Source organism: Bubalus bubalis, chromosome 6, assembly GCF_019923935.1.
Source record: "Bubalus bubalis isolate 160015118507 breed Murrah chromosome 6, NDDB_SH_1, whole genome shotgun sequence".
NCBI lineage: Eukaryota > Metazoa > Chordata > Mammalia > Artiodactyla > Bovidae > Bubalus > Bubalus bubalis.
This window is the reverse complement of record NC_059162.1, coordinates 9,980,284-9,997,571: the sequence shown is the minus strand read 5'-3', so window position 1 is coordinate 9,997,571 and position 17,288 is coordinate 9,980,284. Positions and strand designations below refer to the sequence as shown.

At 48.6% G+C, this 17,288-nt stretch overlaps 1 protein-coding gene and 1 long non-coding RNA gene across 2 annotated transcripts in view; one reads left to right on the top strand and one right to left on the bottom strand.

Moving 5' to 3' along the window:
* The window catches only part of FCRL6 (Fc receptor like 6), a 20,990-nt gene extending 11,926 nt beyond the window's left edge, over positions 1–9,064 (top strand). The window contains exons 7-10 of the mRNA XM_006061019.4: positions 3,798–3,863; positions 4,490–4,567; positions 8,613–8,644; positions 8,721–9,064. Coding sequence (XP_006061081.4) covers positions 3,798–3,863; positions 4,490–4,567; positions 8,613–8,644; positions 8,721–8,810 — 266 coding nt within the window. The 3' untranslated portion in view covers positions 8,811–9,064. The remainder of the gene's footprint in view (positions 1–3,797; positions 3,864–4,489; positions 4,568–8,612; positions 8,645–8,720) is intronic.
* LOC123333957 overlaps positions 1–17,288 on the bottom strand; it is a 24,592-nt gene extending 7,304 nt beyond the window's left edge. Inside the window, exon 1 of the long non-coding RNA XR_006551569.2 lies at positions 16,769–17,288. This is a non-coding gene — a long non-coding RNA (uncharacterized LOC123333957). The remainder of the gene's footprint in view (positions 1–16,768) is intronic.

The window sequence follows — 17,288 nt, the reverse complement described above, 5'->3', positions numbered from 1 at the left end:
AGGTTCACTAAATGTCTCCCTCTAGGGATGTTGTAAGGTCTGAGATAATGAGGTAACATCTATCTCATGCCTAATGTATTGGCCTGGCATTGAGTGGGAGTGCAGCACGTTCTCATTCTAGTTTGAGCACATCACCTGGCGGGCTCCCAGGCTGCCTTTGCTCCTGCTATCCATTCTCCAGTTCCTCCAATCAGAGTCTTTGAAAATAAAAAGTTTAGTTAAGTTTCAGATGAGATGTGAAACTATTCCATAAGATATTGTCTACCACATGCCCGCCTCCAACTTACATTTCAACAAGCCTCGTTTCTCTTAACAGCATTTAAAGACTGAAATATGTACTCTTGAAATAAATCCATCACGTTCTTTTGCGGAACAACAACAAAAATCAGATGAGAGTAATGCTATCGGCTATAGGGAGGATTCTATAGGGAGAAGGAGGTTGCCCTGATAGCTCAGTTGGTAAAGAATCTGCAAGCAATGCAGGAGACCCCGGTTCGATTTCTGGGTCAGGAAGATCCCCTGGAGAAGGGATAGGCTACCCACTCCAGTATTCTAGGGCTTCCCTTGTGGTTCAGCTGGTAAAGAATCCGCCTGCAATGTGGGAGACCTGGGTTTGATCCCTGGGTTGGGAAGATCCCTGGAGAAGGGAAAGGCTACCCACTCCAGTATTCTGGCCTGGAGAATTCCATGGACAGTATAGTCCCTGGGGTCACAAAGAGTGGGACACGACTGAGCAACTTTCCCTTTCTATAGGGAGAAAGAAGTGAAAATAATTAGATAAATGGGATTTCTACGTAATCTATGGGTTTTGAAATTCAAGACTCTTCTCCTGTTCCTGTCTTGGTCATGATAATTAAGCATGAATGTTGGCTTTCAAAGCAATCACCTTGGGTGGCTCCAAGTTATTCCAATTTTAACCTTTGTTTGCCTGAAGCCATGTTGAAGGGAATGGTTCCCAGCGCCAAAGCTATTTGGTGCCAGTTTATTCCTAGGGCACCTACAGTGGTTCAAATCAACTTATTTCTTCCTCCCCCAGGGACATTTTTATTTTCCACTTGCCAAGGGCGAAAGTAATTGGTGTCATAGACCTTCAGCTAGATTTGCTTATTCAAGTATGCGGCCCCCTCTGTTAAGGAATTTGTGATGAGTTTTCTGGGAGCTAAGCCAGCCTGCTCTTTGAGGAAGACCACCCCATCCTACAGTTTCAAGAATTCCTCCCTGACCACAGCCAGGGTACCTGAAGGTATCTCTCTCCACCCCCAGCCCCACCACCTCACCAGGCACCCCAGTTAGAGCTTAAGTTAGCCTCCAGCTTCCTCTCCCCTTCTTAATTTAGCAGCCTTTGTACATCTAACTTCTCATCTCTGTTTTCCTTTAGTCTTGAGTCTAGAGTCCATGCAGTCAGGCCAGGGTTGCTTTAAGGTACCAGGGGGGTTCCCTGGTAGCCTAGCTGGTAAAGAATCTGCCTGCTGTGCAGGAGACTCTGGTTCGATTCCTGGGTCAGGAACATCCCTGAAGCAGGGATAGGCTACCCACTCCAGTATTCATGGGCTTCCCTGGTGGCTCAGATGATAAAGAATCTGCCTGCAACGTGGGAGACCTGGGTTGGAGACCTTTGATTCCTGGGTTGGGAAGATGCCCTGGAGGAGGTATGGCAACTCACTCCCATATTCTTGCCTGGAGAAGCCCAGTGGACAGAGGAGCCTGGCGGGCCACAGTCCATGGGACTGCAAAGAGTTGGACACCACAGAGCAACTAAGGACCGTGCAGTTGGAGAGACACGGAGGCAGGCCCAGAGTTAGATGGGGAGGCACAGGAGCAGGGACCGTGAACTGATGGCCTGTGAATTCTGCTCTCCCCGCACCTGCATAAAACCTCCTTCCCTGGCCTGGCCTCAGTAACATGGCTGTTCCTACCCACTCACCTCTGGGTCAAAGCATTAAAGGCAAAGCCACACATCACAGTCTTCTCCCTCCCAGCCCCAAACAAGATGGTGCAGGAGCAGTCACTGGTGAAAGATCTTCAAGAAGAAGATGTCTTTCACATGGGACAAAGGGACATCCCTCTTCATGTGGAGACTCTGCCTCCCCACTGATTCCCACCCCCCTACCCACCCCCACTGTCAGCCTGTGAGCACCTGGACTCCAGTTCAAAAGAAACTTGTCTCTCATGAAAATAAGACTCCCAGTGGAGGTCTTACCACTTCAGAATCTCATGGGCACAAACCCTTCTTTAGAATGTCACTCAGAAAACCAGCTTCAGGCCAAATTCCCCAGTTACCCAAGAAACACTGTCCAACAACTTTTTTCTCCATGCTCGACTTTCCAAGATCCTTAATCATTTGCAGACAGCATATTCATTCCTCAAGAAATGAAAACACTCCACAGAGTGTATCTCTGAAGGCAAGCTTCAAAGCGTTTTGACCAAGGACGGAATCACTAGGACTAGGCTGTGGTCATACAGGGGGTCTGCTTCAAAGTAGCGCTTACATAAGTGTCCAAGTTCTGGCTGTTTTTTTAAGTGTTCATTTTACTTCCTGTTGTCACGCCTCCCATAAAACACAGTTCCATCAAATTCACAGAGCTCTTTGGGAATGAAAACTCAGAAACACAGCCTTGACAGATGAGCATCAGGGAATGTTTAATAATCAGGGGCCTCTCTGAGTCTCCACAAATGCCCTCTTCATTTTACAGGAGGAGCCATGTTCAAAGGCGCTACCTGATGACTCTGATGCTTTCTTGCTATTAGAGCTGATGAATATTTCTTGGACACCGGGCATGAACTGGGTGTTCTCAAATACACCCGTGACCCAATTCCCATCCCAGGACATAATTTTTAAAGTTCTGGAAACGCCTGCTATCGCAGAGGCAGCAGGCTAATGGAGAAAACGCATACACACTGGATTAAGATTCTGTCTCCACCCGCTTTCTGTGTGACCTTGAAGAAATCACCTCTCCCAACCAGTCACCTCATTTTAAAAAATGGAAATCATAGGATTAACCTTTGCAAAGTGGTTGTGAAAAATGTCAGACAGCAAAGAATTAGGAAGGGGGCCCTTTTTGACATCTGGCTCTCTGCTGGCCCCTGGGTGAGGAGCTTTGCTATTAAGAAGACGTTGCATTTGAATTCCCTGGTCCTGGGGTGTTTCTGGCACGTGGTGTGTTGTCAAAATTATTAGCTTTCCTCCTTCTGAAAAGCGGCCTGACTTGTGGATCTGCACTGTTTCAACGCAAGGGTGTAACCCATCTTTTCTGACCCTGCTTCCTCCAGTTTGTGATTCCTATGGAGCCATCCTATTCATTAGAGTATTTTTTTTTTTTTTTTCAAAAGAAACATCCCATAAAAATCAACCGTGTCCAGACCTGTTGATTAACAATCATCAGCAAACCCGACTCAGACCTCCAGCAACCCACTGTTGTGTTAGTCGCTCGGTTGCGTCTGTTTCTTTGCTACCCTATGGACTGTACCCCGCCAGGCTCCTTTGTCCATGGGATTCTCCAGGCAAGAATACCAGAGTGGGTTGCTGTGCCCTCCTCCAGGGGAATCTTTCCCACCTGCAATCAAACCCGGGTCTCCTGCACTGCAGACAGACTCTACCATCTGAGCCACTAGGGAAGACCAGCAACCTCCACTGACATTTTTTTTAATTTAATTTTTAAATATTTTATACAATTTTTAAAGGTAATTTTACACGATTTGTAAAGGTAAACTGACTGTCTTACTCTCGGTCTCTCTGCACCCTCTGTCTAGTCTGCTCTCTGAGGGCGCTCAGTGAATCATACCCTTGCATCTCCTAGGGCCCCTTCCACCCCGGAATTTACCCTCAGCCCCAAGTGAAGAGCAGCACCCACTGTATGTCAACGGTAAGGACTTGCATCAGGACCAGCGTCTGTCCATAAAGGCAAAGAAGGGTCTTGCCAGGGGAGTTGGGAAACAGAAGGCCTCATGAGCCTGAGTCTCGGGAATCAGTCATTTGGGGAAGAAAGCAGGAGGCTTCCGGGGAGAGCTTGAGGAGCAAGGGCATGGAACTGGTGGTGGGAGAGGGAAGCAGGAAGGGATCCCAGCCCCCAGAGGGGAGGTTTAGACCAACGATTACCAGGTTATGTCCCAGGGGCCAAATCTGGTCCACCAAGTATTTTTGCAAGGAACATTGTGTATGTACTGTGTATGGTTGCTTTCACACCACAGAGCTGGGGTTTGCAAAAACTAAAATATTCACTACCTTTCTTTACGAAAAAAAACCCAAACCAACCTCTAGCTGCCAACCTCTAGTTTGAACAACATCAGGGCTGGGGAAACTGCTAGAACCTGCATCAGGGAGCACAGTCCTCCTGCCAAGATGGATATCTCACATTAATAACCACTTCCCACTGCCAGTTATCAGCATAACAGCCCCTGACTGGCTTCCTTCCATAAGCGTCCTCAGAGCACTTAGGTCTCGAAGTGGGAGAGCAGGTGGGTCCTAGTTAAGTCGCATTCCTTCTTTCAGTTTATCACCAGAATGAAAACAACGAAGCAGTTATCTACTCTGAGATTCACACAATCACAATCCCAAGGGAGCATGAAGGTAAGTGATCTCTGACCAACCTTGACATCTTTGTTCATGTAAAGGGGAAGTCTGGGGCCCAGTGTGAGGTATCAGTACCACCATCACCACCCTGACCACCGTCATCGTAATTACTGGCACTGTGACCACCACCACCATCTCCTCCTTCACGACTTCACGACCACCATCACCATGAACACAGGTGTGTCGAAAGTTCAGTTCAGTTCAGTTGCTCAGTTGTGTCCGACTCTTTGCAACACCATGGACTGCAGCACACCAGGCTGCCCTGTCCATCACCAACTCCTGGAGCTTGTTCAAACTCTTGTCCATTGAGTCACTGATGCCATCTCATCCTCTGTTGTCCCCTTCTCCTCCTGCCTTCAATCTTTCCCAGCATCAGGGTCTTTTCAAAGGAGTCAGTTCTTCACATCAGGTGGCAAAGTATTGGAGCTTCAGCTTCAGCATCAGTCATTCCAATGAATATTCAGGACTGATTTCCTTTAGGATGGACTGGTTGGATCTCCTCGCAGTCCGAGGGACTCTCAAGAGTCTTCTCCAACACCACAGTCCAAAAGCATCACTTCTTCGGTGCTCAGCTTTCTTTATGGTCCAACTCTCACATCCATACACGACTACTGAAAAAACTATAGCTTTGACTAGACAGACCTTTGTTGGCAAAGTAATGTCTCCACTTTTTAATATGCTATCTAGGTTTCCCATAGCTTTTCTTCCAAGGAGCAAGCATCATTTAATTTCATGGCTGCAGTCACCATCTGCAGTGATTTTGGAACCCAAGAAATAAAATCTGTCACTGTTTCCATTGTTTCCCCATCTATTTGCTATGAAGTGATGGGACCAGATGCCATGTTCTCAGTTCTTTGAATGTTGAGTTTTAAGCCAGCTTTTTCACGCTCCTCTTTCACTTTCATCAAGAGATTCTTTAGTTCTTCTTTGCTTTCTGCCATAAGAGCAGTGTCATCCACATATCTGAAGTTATTGATATTTCTCCCAGAAATCATTCCAGCTTGAGCTGCATTTCACATAATGTACTCTGCATATAAGTTAAAAGCAAGGTGACAATATACAGCCTTGACATACTCCTTTCCAATTTGGAAGCAGTCCATTGTTCCATGTCCAGTTCTAACTGTTGCTTCTTGACCTGCATACAGATTTCTCAGGAGGCAGGGCAGGTGGTCTGGCATTCCCATCTCTTTGAGAATTTTCCACAGTTTGTTGTGATCCACACAGTCAAAGGCTTTGGCATAGTCAATAAAGCAGAAGTAGATGTTTTTCTGGAACTCTCTTGCTTTTTCAAGGATCCAACAGATGTTATCAATTTGATCTCTGGTTCCTCTTCCTTTTCTAAATCCATCTTGAACTTCTGGAAGTTCTTGGTTCATGAACTGTTGAAGCATTTTGAGCATTGGAGAATTTTGAGCGTTACTTTGCTAGCGTGTGAGATGAGTGCAATTTTGCAGTAGTTTGAACATTCTTTGGCATTGCCTTTCTTTGGGATTAGACTGAAAATTGCCTTTTCCAGTCCTGTGTCCACTGCTGAGTTTTCCAAATTTGCTGGCATATTGAGTGCAGCACTTTCACAGCATCATCTTTTAAAACTTGAAATACCTCAGTTGGATTTCATCACCTCCACTAACTTGTTCGTAGTGATGTTTCCTAAGGCCCACTTGACTTCGGAATCCAGGATGTCTGGCTCTAGGTGAATGGTCACACAGTTGTGGTTATCTGGGTCATTCAGATCTTTTTGTATAGTTCTTCTGTGTATTCTTGTGACCTCTTCTTAATATCTTCTGCTTCTGTTAGGTCCATACCATTTCTGTCCTTTATTGCGCCCATCTTTGCATGAAATATTCCCTTGGTATCTCTAATTTTCTTGAAGAGATCTCTAGTGTTACCCATTCTATTGTTTTCTTCTATTTCTTTGCAATGATCACTGAGGAAGGCTTTCTTATCTCTTCTTGCTATTCTTTGGAACTCTGCATTCAGATGGGTGTATCTTTCCTTTTCTCCTTTGCCTTTAGCTTCTCTTCTTTTCTCAGCTCTTTGTAAGGCCTCCTCAGACAACCTTTTTGCATTTCTTTTTCTTGGGGATCATCCTGATCACTGCCTCCTGTACAATGTCCCGAACCTCTGTCCACAGTTCTTCAGGCACTCTGCCAGATCTCACCATCATAAACATCATCTCCACCACACCTTCACTGTGACCATCCCAACTAGGGAGGTGGTTTGTGTTTGTTTGTTTGCCCTTTTCTGAGCACTGTGGAGGAACAAAGGAAAAAGAATGATAGTTTGTCTCTGCCCCCAAGTATAAGTCTAAACAGGACAGTCCCAGCTCTAAGATGGAGCCAAAAAGACCAGGAACCGCAGCCACAGATACAACAGTGAGGCTGGCAGAACGGGGAGAGCTAGTCCTCTCTCAAACAGACAAACAGGCACCATGGAATTGTGGGAAAGTATGGGTTTCTGCATCAGTCAGAATTGAGTTCAGAACTTGACTCTGTGTTCTGTGTGACTGTGAGAAAGTTACATAAACTCTCCAAGCCCAATCTATAACATGCAGATAATGCCTGCATGTGTGCGTGCTAAGTCGCTTCAGTCATGCCCAGCTCTTTGAGATCCTATGAACTGAAGCCCATTAGACTCCTCTGTCCATGGAATTCTCCAGGCAAGAATACTGGAGTGGGTTGTCATGCCCTCCTGCAGGAGATCTTCCCCACCCAGGGATCAAACCTGATCTCCTGTGGCTCCTGCATTGCAGGCAGATTCTTTACTGCTGCATCATCAGGGAAGCCCAGATAATGGCTACTTTGTAAAATTATTATGAATGACTAGGAATAGAACCTGGGTTGTAGAAACCACAAAGTTTGTCTGGTATACAATAGGTGTTCAAAAACAGGGAGTTTTCTTTTATGTCTCACCTGTACAGAAACTTCAATTCCTGGTCTATAAAATGGGTCTGAATCAGCCTAGGGGCTCTGCTTCCCCACCGCCACATTTCCCCCACATTAGGGAAAGTGGACAGCCAAGGAGTCTCTTGGACACAAGGCTCTTCCCTCAAGACCTGACCAGTTGTGCTCATAACATGGCCAGGCAGATGGGAAGCCCACGTGGGCACAGTTCCTTCCTGTGAAGAGTCACAATGAGGACTTAAACATAAGAAGAAAAAAAAAAGAAGTCAACCACAGACTATATGGTTTTCACGAGCAAAATAAGGGAAATGAGGAAATGGGATCCTTTAATCCTTGCAGACAACAAAGATGAAGGCAGGGGTGGGGGTGGAGGTGGTCTGTTTCCAACTCGGGCTCTGAACAGGCTTTACCTGATGGTGGGTGCAGGGATCTGAAACCCAGAGCAAAGAGAGCCCTTATGTTCCAAGATGCTGGAATTTTTGTCAGTGGGAGAATGCTTCACATTCTCTAAGATTCAATATTCTTATTCTTGCCTGGAGAACCCCATGGACAGAGGAGCCTGGAAGGACATGGTCCATAGGGTCGCAAACAGTCAGATACGACTGAAGTGATTCAGCACAGACCACTTCTTATGGAAGTGACTGTGGAGAGTTATTCACCTCGCTGAGCCTTGGAATCAATACCCCCTGCTATACAGGACTGATGTGAGATTAGATATGTAGAATTAGACCTCTGCTTGTTATATACTAGATAGACTAGATATATAATTCTCACACCTAAAAGGTTGCTCCATGCAGAACAGGTGTCTAATGGAGGAGTTATTCTAAAAGTATCTTGGAGACCTTCGTCTCCCCTGCTTCTCACTAGAATCCTACGAGGCAGTCACCGTCATCACCACCTCCCTGTCCTGGTTGAAGCAGCTGAGGCTTAGAGGCCAAGTCAGTGGCGTCAAGTTGCACAGCTGGGGTCTCCTGACTCCACCTGTTTTCAGATTGAGGGCAAGAGGCCCTGAGAAGTAACAGGGGAGCAGCCCAGACCCTGCCAGTCCGTGTTCTCTAGAGGAAGGCGCCAGCAAGGACGTGGGAAAGGGACACCCTGTGAGCTCAGCACCCTAACCTGAACACTGCTCTTCCCCACAGCCAGGCCTGCCCAGCCAGCCCAGCAGGAAAAGGTGAGATGGGACTCCTGCTCTTTTCTCCTCCTCTGTGTGACATCAGCTCCCTTACCCTGACCCCACTCTCCCACAGGACATTTCTGTCATCTATGCTGAGGTGAAACACCCGCAGCTCAGCAAGGATCCAGACAAGGGGCTGAATAGAAGAAGCACGATCCACTGAGTTCCTGCTAGTGAATACAAGGAGGCCCTCTGCTAGCAACGGCATCCCCCCACCCCCAACACACACACCTCTGCAGCCCCCAGTGCTCCCCAGGAGGCCAGGCAACCCCAGCCTCTTCTGTGGCTTCCAGTTCCCCAACCTAGCAGCAATACCCCCATTTGCGGAGTGCATGAGGAAACTCCTGTTATCCCTTAGTGTTCAAAAAGATACATGGTTGTAGATCTATTTGTTAATAAAGGTGTATCAATTCATTTTATATTGTCCATCAGTGGCGATCATTTGGGCTGCCTGATTATTTGGTCTGGTTTATTCAAGGAGATTGGACTCCGTGAACCGGCCTGGTAATGAGAGTTTGGGAGGGTGAGGAAGAGGAAGGACCAGGGGAGGGAAAAGGAGTGGAGTCTCAATGCAGTCCACAACCAGAGTGTTCAATGAAGGTTGCTGTTGTTCAGTTGCTAAGTCACGTCCAACTCTTTCCAACCCCATGAACTGCAGCATGCCAGGCCTCCCTGCCCCTCACCATCTCCTGGAGTTTGCCCAAATTCATGTCCATTGAATTGGTGTCAATGATCAAAGTGAACATGTTAGTTACTTGGTCGTGTCTGACCTGCAACCCAATGAACTGTAGCCCACCAGGCTCCTCTGTCCATGGAATTCTCTGGGCAAGAATACTGGAGTGGATTGCCATTTCCTTCTCCAGAGGATCTTCCTGACCCAGGGATGGAACCCAGGTCTCCTGCATTGCAGGCAAGTTCTTTATTATCTGAGCCACAAAGGAAGCAGGGTCAATGAAGGTTAGTTATTAATATATATTTGCTCTGTGGGCCCATGCCCTGGAATCACAGAGAGTGGGGTCCAAGTTACCAGAACTGGCACCTTCCTCTCCTAGTAAGAAATTAATGTTCAGAGAACTCCTGGCCCCTCAGAGCTGCAAACTTCTATCATTTCCCCTCTAGTTTATTAGAAATGCAGACGCCCAGACCTGCTGAATCAGAATTGCATTTCAATAAGATCTCTAGGCGGACGATTTGCATGTACATGAAAGTTTTAAAAGCCCTGTCTACCTCCAAAATACATACTTGGTGGAAGTAAATCAGTCTGCTTGTCTTGGAGAGCTTAATTGCTTGCAGTTGTCCTTTGGGAGAAGACAGTGGTAGGGGAACCCAGGCTAGCCCTCTTTTCTCGCCTCTCTACTCCCTGTTCTCCCTTGCCTCCTCCCATCCCAGCCCTTCCTCTTTCCGGTTCTCTGTCTCTTTCATCGCCCATCCAGTGCACAGCCAGAATACACCAGGGCCCCCTCCCCTTTGCCCCTTGATTCTGCCAGCATTACTGGGAGTCACACACCATCCAGAAGCCAAGGGCTTTCACAGGTCCATCAGGAAGTAACCCTCCCCTGACCCTAATCCTTTACCCGGCCCTCTGTAAACGAGCCACCCACTTCTAAAAAGTCGAAACGTAGGTAAGACAGCTCATGAAGGGAACAGCGGTGATGGGGACTGGAAGGAGCCAGCCCTCCAGTCGTGCCCACAGACCACCTCCTTCCTGAGCTTTCATACCTCCCTGCCCTTTGCCCCACACCCGCTCCTGGTCCACGAACTGGGGTCTGTCTGTGAATTGAATTTACCAGTCCAGGCAAGATAATAGAACAGTTGAAAACAAGAATTTAGGAACTTTTATAGCAATCTGATAGAGTAATTTTATGTTTTTTTAATATAATCATTAAAACGAGGGCTTGTGTTTTGTACCTCTCTTTCAATGTTTTTTAAGTAATTCATTTTTATGGTATTGTACAAAAGTGTAGCTCCACAGTGGATTGAGAGTAATAAAGAAAAACGGGTCCTTCAACTCAGGTTCGTGAGGAGTTGTAATCTCTCTCTCCCTCTCCGTCTCTCTTTCTTTACCACTAGTGACACCTGAAGCCCTAATGTCAACACATCCAGCCCCAAATCCCATCTCCAGTTCTCAGAGTAGGTACCTGCTTCTGTTCCCAGAGGATGCTGGTGGGCAGGGGTGGAAGGAGCACTGCCCAGGGTGGGCCAGACCCTGCAGAAGGGATCCCACAGCCTGCTGCCGTGCTGCTGCCCACAGGAAGGCCCACAGCAGCCTCCATGCTTGATCAAGGCTCTGAAATATGAAACGTTCTTTTTCTTTCTGAGTCAGAGCTAAATGCAAACACTTACCCAGCAGGGGTGAGTTAGCTGTGCCTCATCTAGGGACCTGGGCTCTATGGGGTCATATCATTTACAGGTAAGAGAACTTAGCTGGGATAAGGACCGAGAGGCATCTGGAGCTGCCCCTTAATGTGGAGAGGAAGAGGACAACCAGGAGCTGCTCCCTAGTGACCCTCTTGGGTAGTCGGCGACTTGCACAGCAGCCTACACTGTGGTCTGATCCATTCATTGGACAACTTTGTTGTTAGGTCTCATTAAACACCCCACCCTTGTTTTGTATGTGACTATACCATTTAGATATGAACAACAAAAATTGAGCACGGCCCTTCCCTGAACCAGGCAGGTTGCACATGCTGGAATTTCTTTCAATTCCAGGTTATTTTAAATTTGGCTAGGAAATAGACCTCCTACACTTTTATTTAAATAAGCACCCACTATGATTGCAGCCATGAAATTAAAAGTCGCTTACTCCTTGGAAGGAAAGTTATGACCAACCTAGATAGCATATTCAAAAGCAGAGACATTACTTTGCCAACAAAGTTCCGTCTAGTCAAGGCTATAGTTTTTCCAGTGGTCATGTATGGATGTGAGAGTTGGACTGTGAAGAAAGCTGAGAGCCGAAGAATTGATGCTTTTGAACTGTGGTGTTGGAGAAGATTCTTGAGAGTCCCATGGACTGCAAGGAGATCCAACCAGTCCATTCTGAAGGAGATCAGCCCTGGGATTTCTTTGGAAGGATGGATGCTGAAGCTGAAACTCCAGTACTTTGGCCACCTCATGCGAAGAGTTGACTCATTGGAAAACACTCTGATCCTGGGAGAGATTGGGGGCAGGAGGAGAAGGGGATGACAGAGGATGAGATGGCTGGATGGCATCACCAACTCAATGGACATGAGTTTGAGTGAACTCCGGGAGTTGGTGATGGACAGGGAGGCCTGGCATGCTGCAATTCATGGGGTCGCAAAGAGTCGTATACGACTGAGTGACTGAACTGAACTGAACTGAACTGAAACAGCTCTGTGTCCTTCATCTTTGTCTCAACTGTGATGATAGTAAGCACAGACAAGGGCCACAGCATGGGGAAGACCCAGGCCTCCCCATATTGAATCTCTGTCTACACGGCCAGAAGAAGTTGTACCAGCAGACCTGGAGCATCACCAAGGCTGCTCCTTCAGCTCGCACCACTCTGTGAATGAAGAGCCTCTGTTCTACTTGTTTCTGGAATTCTCTCCCAAGTGAAGTGCCGATCAATAGTGACTGTTTCTTTCACGGTCGGGAACATGATCGCTGACATCATCAGCCTGTGTTCCCGACCGCACAGGGCCTACTCATGCTAGATCCCTGATCAACATTTGCTCAGTACATTGGTGTGCACAGCATGGGAACCCAGCAAATACTGTGTAAGCAAGCGAGTGAAGAAGTGAGTTTCCTTCTCCCCCTTCTCTACTTCAACACAGCTCAATCATGGCTTGCTTTCTTTTCTGGGCCATCTTTCTTCCACCCTCTGGGAAAGTGTGTCTTTGCCTCAAAAGCAGGCCCTGCCTGCTGAAGCCTCAGACCCCTCCCACCCAGTCTCCTGAGTGCTGTTTCATAGGCTCCCTCTTTCTCCCCTCTCCTTAGTCTTCCCACTTCCAGCTGTGAGCAGCAGGCCCCATTCCCTCCACCAATTCCCAGCAGGGCCATGATGAGGCTGATGTAGGAGAGGTGCCCTGGGCACAAATACTGAAGCAGAAGCCTTCCTTGGGCCGGGCAGACACTAGAGTGTCCTCTCAGGGGAAGTAAGATGTGTCCATTTCAAATATGCACACACTGCCTCAAACCTAGTCTCCCCGACAGGGCAGCGCCACTGACCAAGCTGGCTGCCAAGGGAGGGGTGCACACAGCACGCCCCCTCACCAGGGCAGCCTTCGGGGCTGCCATGGCATCAGCTGGCAGATGGTGCAGGCAGCTGGCCCATTCTATGGGAACCACATAGGTGAAGGCAGACACAGACAGGGCTCATGGGGGTTCTACCTGCCCCTCAGCCCCATCCTGCTTAGAAGTGGTGCCCACCCAAATCTGGTGCTCTGGGACAACCTAGAGGGATAGAGTGGGGAGGGAAGAGGTAGGGGTTCAGGATGGGGGGGACACACGTATACCAATGGCAGATTCATGTTGATGTATGGCAAAAACAACCACAATATTCTAAAGCAATTAATCCTCCAATTAAAATAAATAAATGATTTAAAAAAAAGAAGAAGAAGCAGTGCCCAGAGACCCATCCACCCCCAGGAACACCCTGCTTTCTTCCTTGTATTCCAAAAGCCTCTAAAGGCCCCCCACCCCTTCCTGCCTGGTGCTCTTCCTCTGCCAGCTCCCTTCTCTTCTCAAACATTCTAACTTTTTCCCCCCTGTTTCACTTGTCTCCCAGTGCAGGGAGGCGGGGAGGGAGCGAGGCCATTCTGCCCTAAGGCCAGTCCAAGAAGAACAAGTGTGAGTAGGCAAGAACAGGGCGTCGCTTGGGCCACCCTTCACACTGCATCCAGTTCCACCCCACCCTGAATCTGCACCACCACCCGACCTGAAATCTGCTCTCAGAGCTGAGGGATGTGGGCTCAGATGAACCACAGTTAACACCTGCTCCCCCCACCCCCACAGTGCACACCTGCTCCCCCCAGCCCCCCACCCCCAGCCCACAGTGAGGGCGAATGCAGACCACTCCACCTGACAGATGGGGCTACCCTGCCTGCCCACGCCTGGGCAGAGGTGGACTCAGACTCAGCCACTGGAGTTTCCCTGAAAGGCCCCAGGGAGGCTGAGTGCAGCCCAGGCTGCCAGCTGCTCTCTTAATTAAGAAATGTGGGGAGTGGCCCCTTTGAACTCAGCAGTTAATTTGCTCTGTGCACTCCCCCTGTGGCTGGGTAATTAATGTGGTCTGAACCAGTGATTAGCAGTGGGGAGAGAAACTGCTGCCACGACTTAACCCTTCCTGTGCCTTCATCAGTTGGTTCTTCTCCAGTTGTCTCAGGGCTGCTAGAAGTTCTTTGAGGGGAGGTGCGTGTGATATTTTCAGGTCCTCACCCAACCTTCTCCTCCCCACTTTCTCACTCTCTCCCCCTGAAAGTCCCCTCAAGAAAAAGGGCTGGTGTACTGGAGACAGCAACTCATGACCTGCTGGGATGGACCATTACCGACCACCCCTTCTGCCAAGAGGGAGTGTGACTGCCCACTGTCTCCCCCAAGGGAATTCAGCATCTGTATTCCCAGGATTCACATGCTGGCCAGACTCCTGCACCCCAGGGCCATCCCAAACCTGGCCTTGACACTTCAGAATCATTCAATCTTCTTCAACACCTGTTTGGAGGGCACCACTTGGTAGAAAGCCTGTCCTTGGTGATATACAGGGTGCAGACATGAAGGGGGCCTGATCCCCACTCTCAGGAGCTCACAGTCTGGGAGAAGAGAGTTAGAGCAGGGCTGCTCGAACCTCAACACTCCACTACCTGCGCTTGCCCGGCTCTCCTTCCCTCTCTCTGGCCGCGTAGTGACAATGGTTAACTTTTTTGAGTGCAGACTATCAACTGAAATTGAATTGCACAGTGTGAGAGCTGAGAGCCTCCGTTTTATTTGGAGACTCACTGAGAACTAGAGCCCAGGAGACAGCCTTTCCAGTCGCTCTGAGAAGCTGCTCTGAAGAGGTTAGGGGAGGTCAGCATATATGTGGTTTGGGAGAAGGGGTACGTGCAATTCAGCACACACCTTGGTAGAAGGTTGCTGCTAGGCATGAGGCACAGCCATCTTAGTTAATCATTTTATTGCTTTTCTAAGTATGGGAAGATGCAAGAAATAGGGTTCATAAAATTTTCTTTCAATATATCTGAGGGCCTGTTCTGCCTGTTTTCCCAGAGCACAGAGGGCCTCATCCTGATTGTCACCCTGAATTCCTTTCAGGGTAACAACTGCAGTAGCCAGCGACTTGATTCTTGTAGAACTGGATGGTGGGCAACATTCTTCATTTCACATGACCATGCGCCAGACCCCATTCTAAGTGGTTTCACCCTGAGGGGCACCATGAAGATGTAGATACTGTTATTAATCTCTATTTCATGAAGGAAGATGCCAAACACAGAGCAGTCACTTTGCTTGTTTCACAACCAAGATCTGAACCCACAAAACCCAACCCCAGAGCCTGAGTTAAGTCCTATCCTCACCCTCGTCGTTTATATCCTAAGGCTCCCCTCAATCTCCACCCCAGCTCCACAGGGGCCTCCCAGCCTCCTGCCCACCCTGCTGGCTCCTATCCATCCACCCTCTGACTGCCATAGCGTGCTTTGCACACAGCTGGCTTTGCTCTGGCCACTCTGATTGTAATTATTGGGTTACATGTCCATCTTTTCATCTAAACTGCAGATTCCTTGAGGGCAGGGGCTGTGCCTTTCATGTCTGTGTCCCCAGCACCTGGCACGTAAGTAGATGCTCAATAAATATCTGACACATGGATGAGGAAATTGACAGTAGAGTCGTGTAGCTGATCCCCTCCTTTGGCCTCTCCGCCTATAGGCAGGTTAGGGTTAGTTCCATCATGACTCCAGCTCTGCCCCTTTCTCCCTAGAGGGTTCCTTTCTACTTCAGTCGGGACGATCGCAACAGCTGCTACCCAGGCCACCCTGCCTCTTTTTTCTCCCCCTATCAGCCCTGAGGTAGCAGAGTGGTACTGTGAAAGTGTGCTGGGCCCATAACCCAAGGCTTAATGGGTCGAAACCATCCTCTGCTTCAGTGTGCCTTTGGGCTTCCCTGGTGGCTTAGCGGCAAAGAATCCTCCAGCCGCTGCGGCAGATGTGGGTTCCATCCCTGGGCTGGGAAGATCCCCTGGGAAAGGAAATGGCAGCCCACTCCAGTACTCTTGCATGGGAAATCCCACAGACAGAGGAGCTTGGAAGACTACAGACCATGGAGTCACATACAGTCAGACACGACTTAGCAACTAAAGAACAACAGCAATCAGCCCTGCACGCTGTCCTCCCACTAGAAAGCTAGCCAAAAATGGGCGACGAACAGCCCCCTCCTTCCAAGCAGTGCTTCTCAGAGCTCCCTCCATCCACCAGCTCAGAACCACCCCAAATGCCGTGATTGTTAAAACGACAGGCTCCTGGGATCCAGCCCAGCCCCACTTAACAGAATTCCCGAGAACCCAAGTTTTCAGCAAGGATGAGAACTGCAGGTCTCCAGAGTAAAAGACTAAACTTAACCCCATACTCAAAGCCTCCACAATCTGACCCCTAACCTCCCTTTCCATTTTACCCACAGCAGCCTTAGAGGCTTCCCCCTTCTGGTCCTTCATTGTCCCTGAAGCCTACTTGGGACCTCCCCACCATCAAGCCTTACGCACTGCTCTCCCCTCATGCTCAGAGCACCACCCGCCCCACCCAACCTCTGGCCCACCCTGTTTTCTCAGCCTATCCAAAGTATATCCATATTCAAGATGCAGTTCAAATTCCTCCTTTTAAGGAAGCAGCCCCTGCCCACCAGGGGCTTCCATGGAGGCTCAGATGGTAAAGAAATTGCTCGAAATGCGGGAGACCAAGGTTTGATTCCTGGATCAGGAAGATCTCCTGGAGAAAGAAATGACAACCCAGCCCAGTATTCCAGCCTGAAGAATTCCATGAACAGAGGAGCCTGGTGGGCTACAGTCTATGGGATCACGTGGGGTAGACTATCTGTGCTGCTCTTTTGCCCAGACCCATGTCTGTCTGTGGTGGGTCTTCCCTTTCTAGGTATATGCTATTCCTACCATTTGGTGGTGAGTACCTGGAGGTCTGGAAGCCTATCCTGGAATCCTCCTGCTCATCGGCCACCACGTCTGCCTCCTTATTGGTCCAGAGCAGAGCGTCCAATTTGGCTGACAGGCCAGAAGCTAGGCAGGACTAGCTATCACAAGCCACACTCAGGAAGCTCGGGGATCTTCCTTCTTGCAAAACCTTCCTTGACTCAAGAAACCAAGTAACCTTCAGAAGTGAAAAGATAATGGTAGTGAGGATGGGGTGACTGGCAGAATGGGCCATGCTCCAAAGGCTGAAGCTCAGCTCACAACTCTGCTTCTCTGTGACCCCGGAAAGATGCTAACCTCGTTCTGGTCTTCAAACTCCCCCATCTCTAACAGGGAGATAATCAGATCCTCTCGAAGAAGAGTTGTAGGTCTTTCAGGAAGCAAAATATGTAACCATCTCTAGAATTCGTGCCCTCATTTAACAAATATTCGTTAAGCATCCATTAAGGTCTGGGCTCATAGTCCCTGATGTGCAGTGGCGCTGTGGTAAAGAAACTGCCT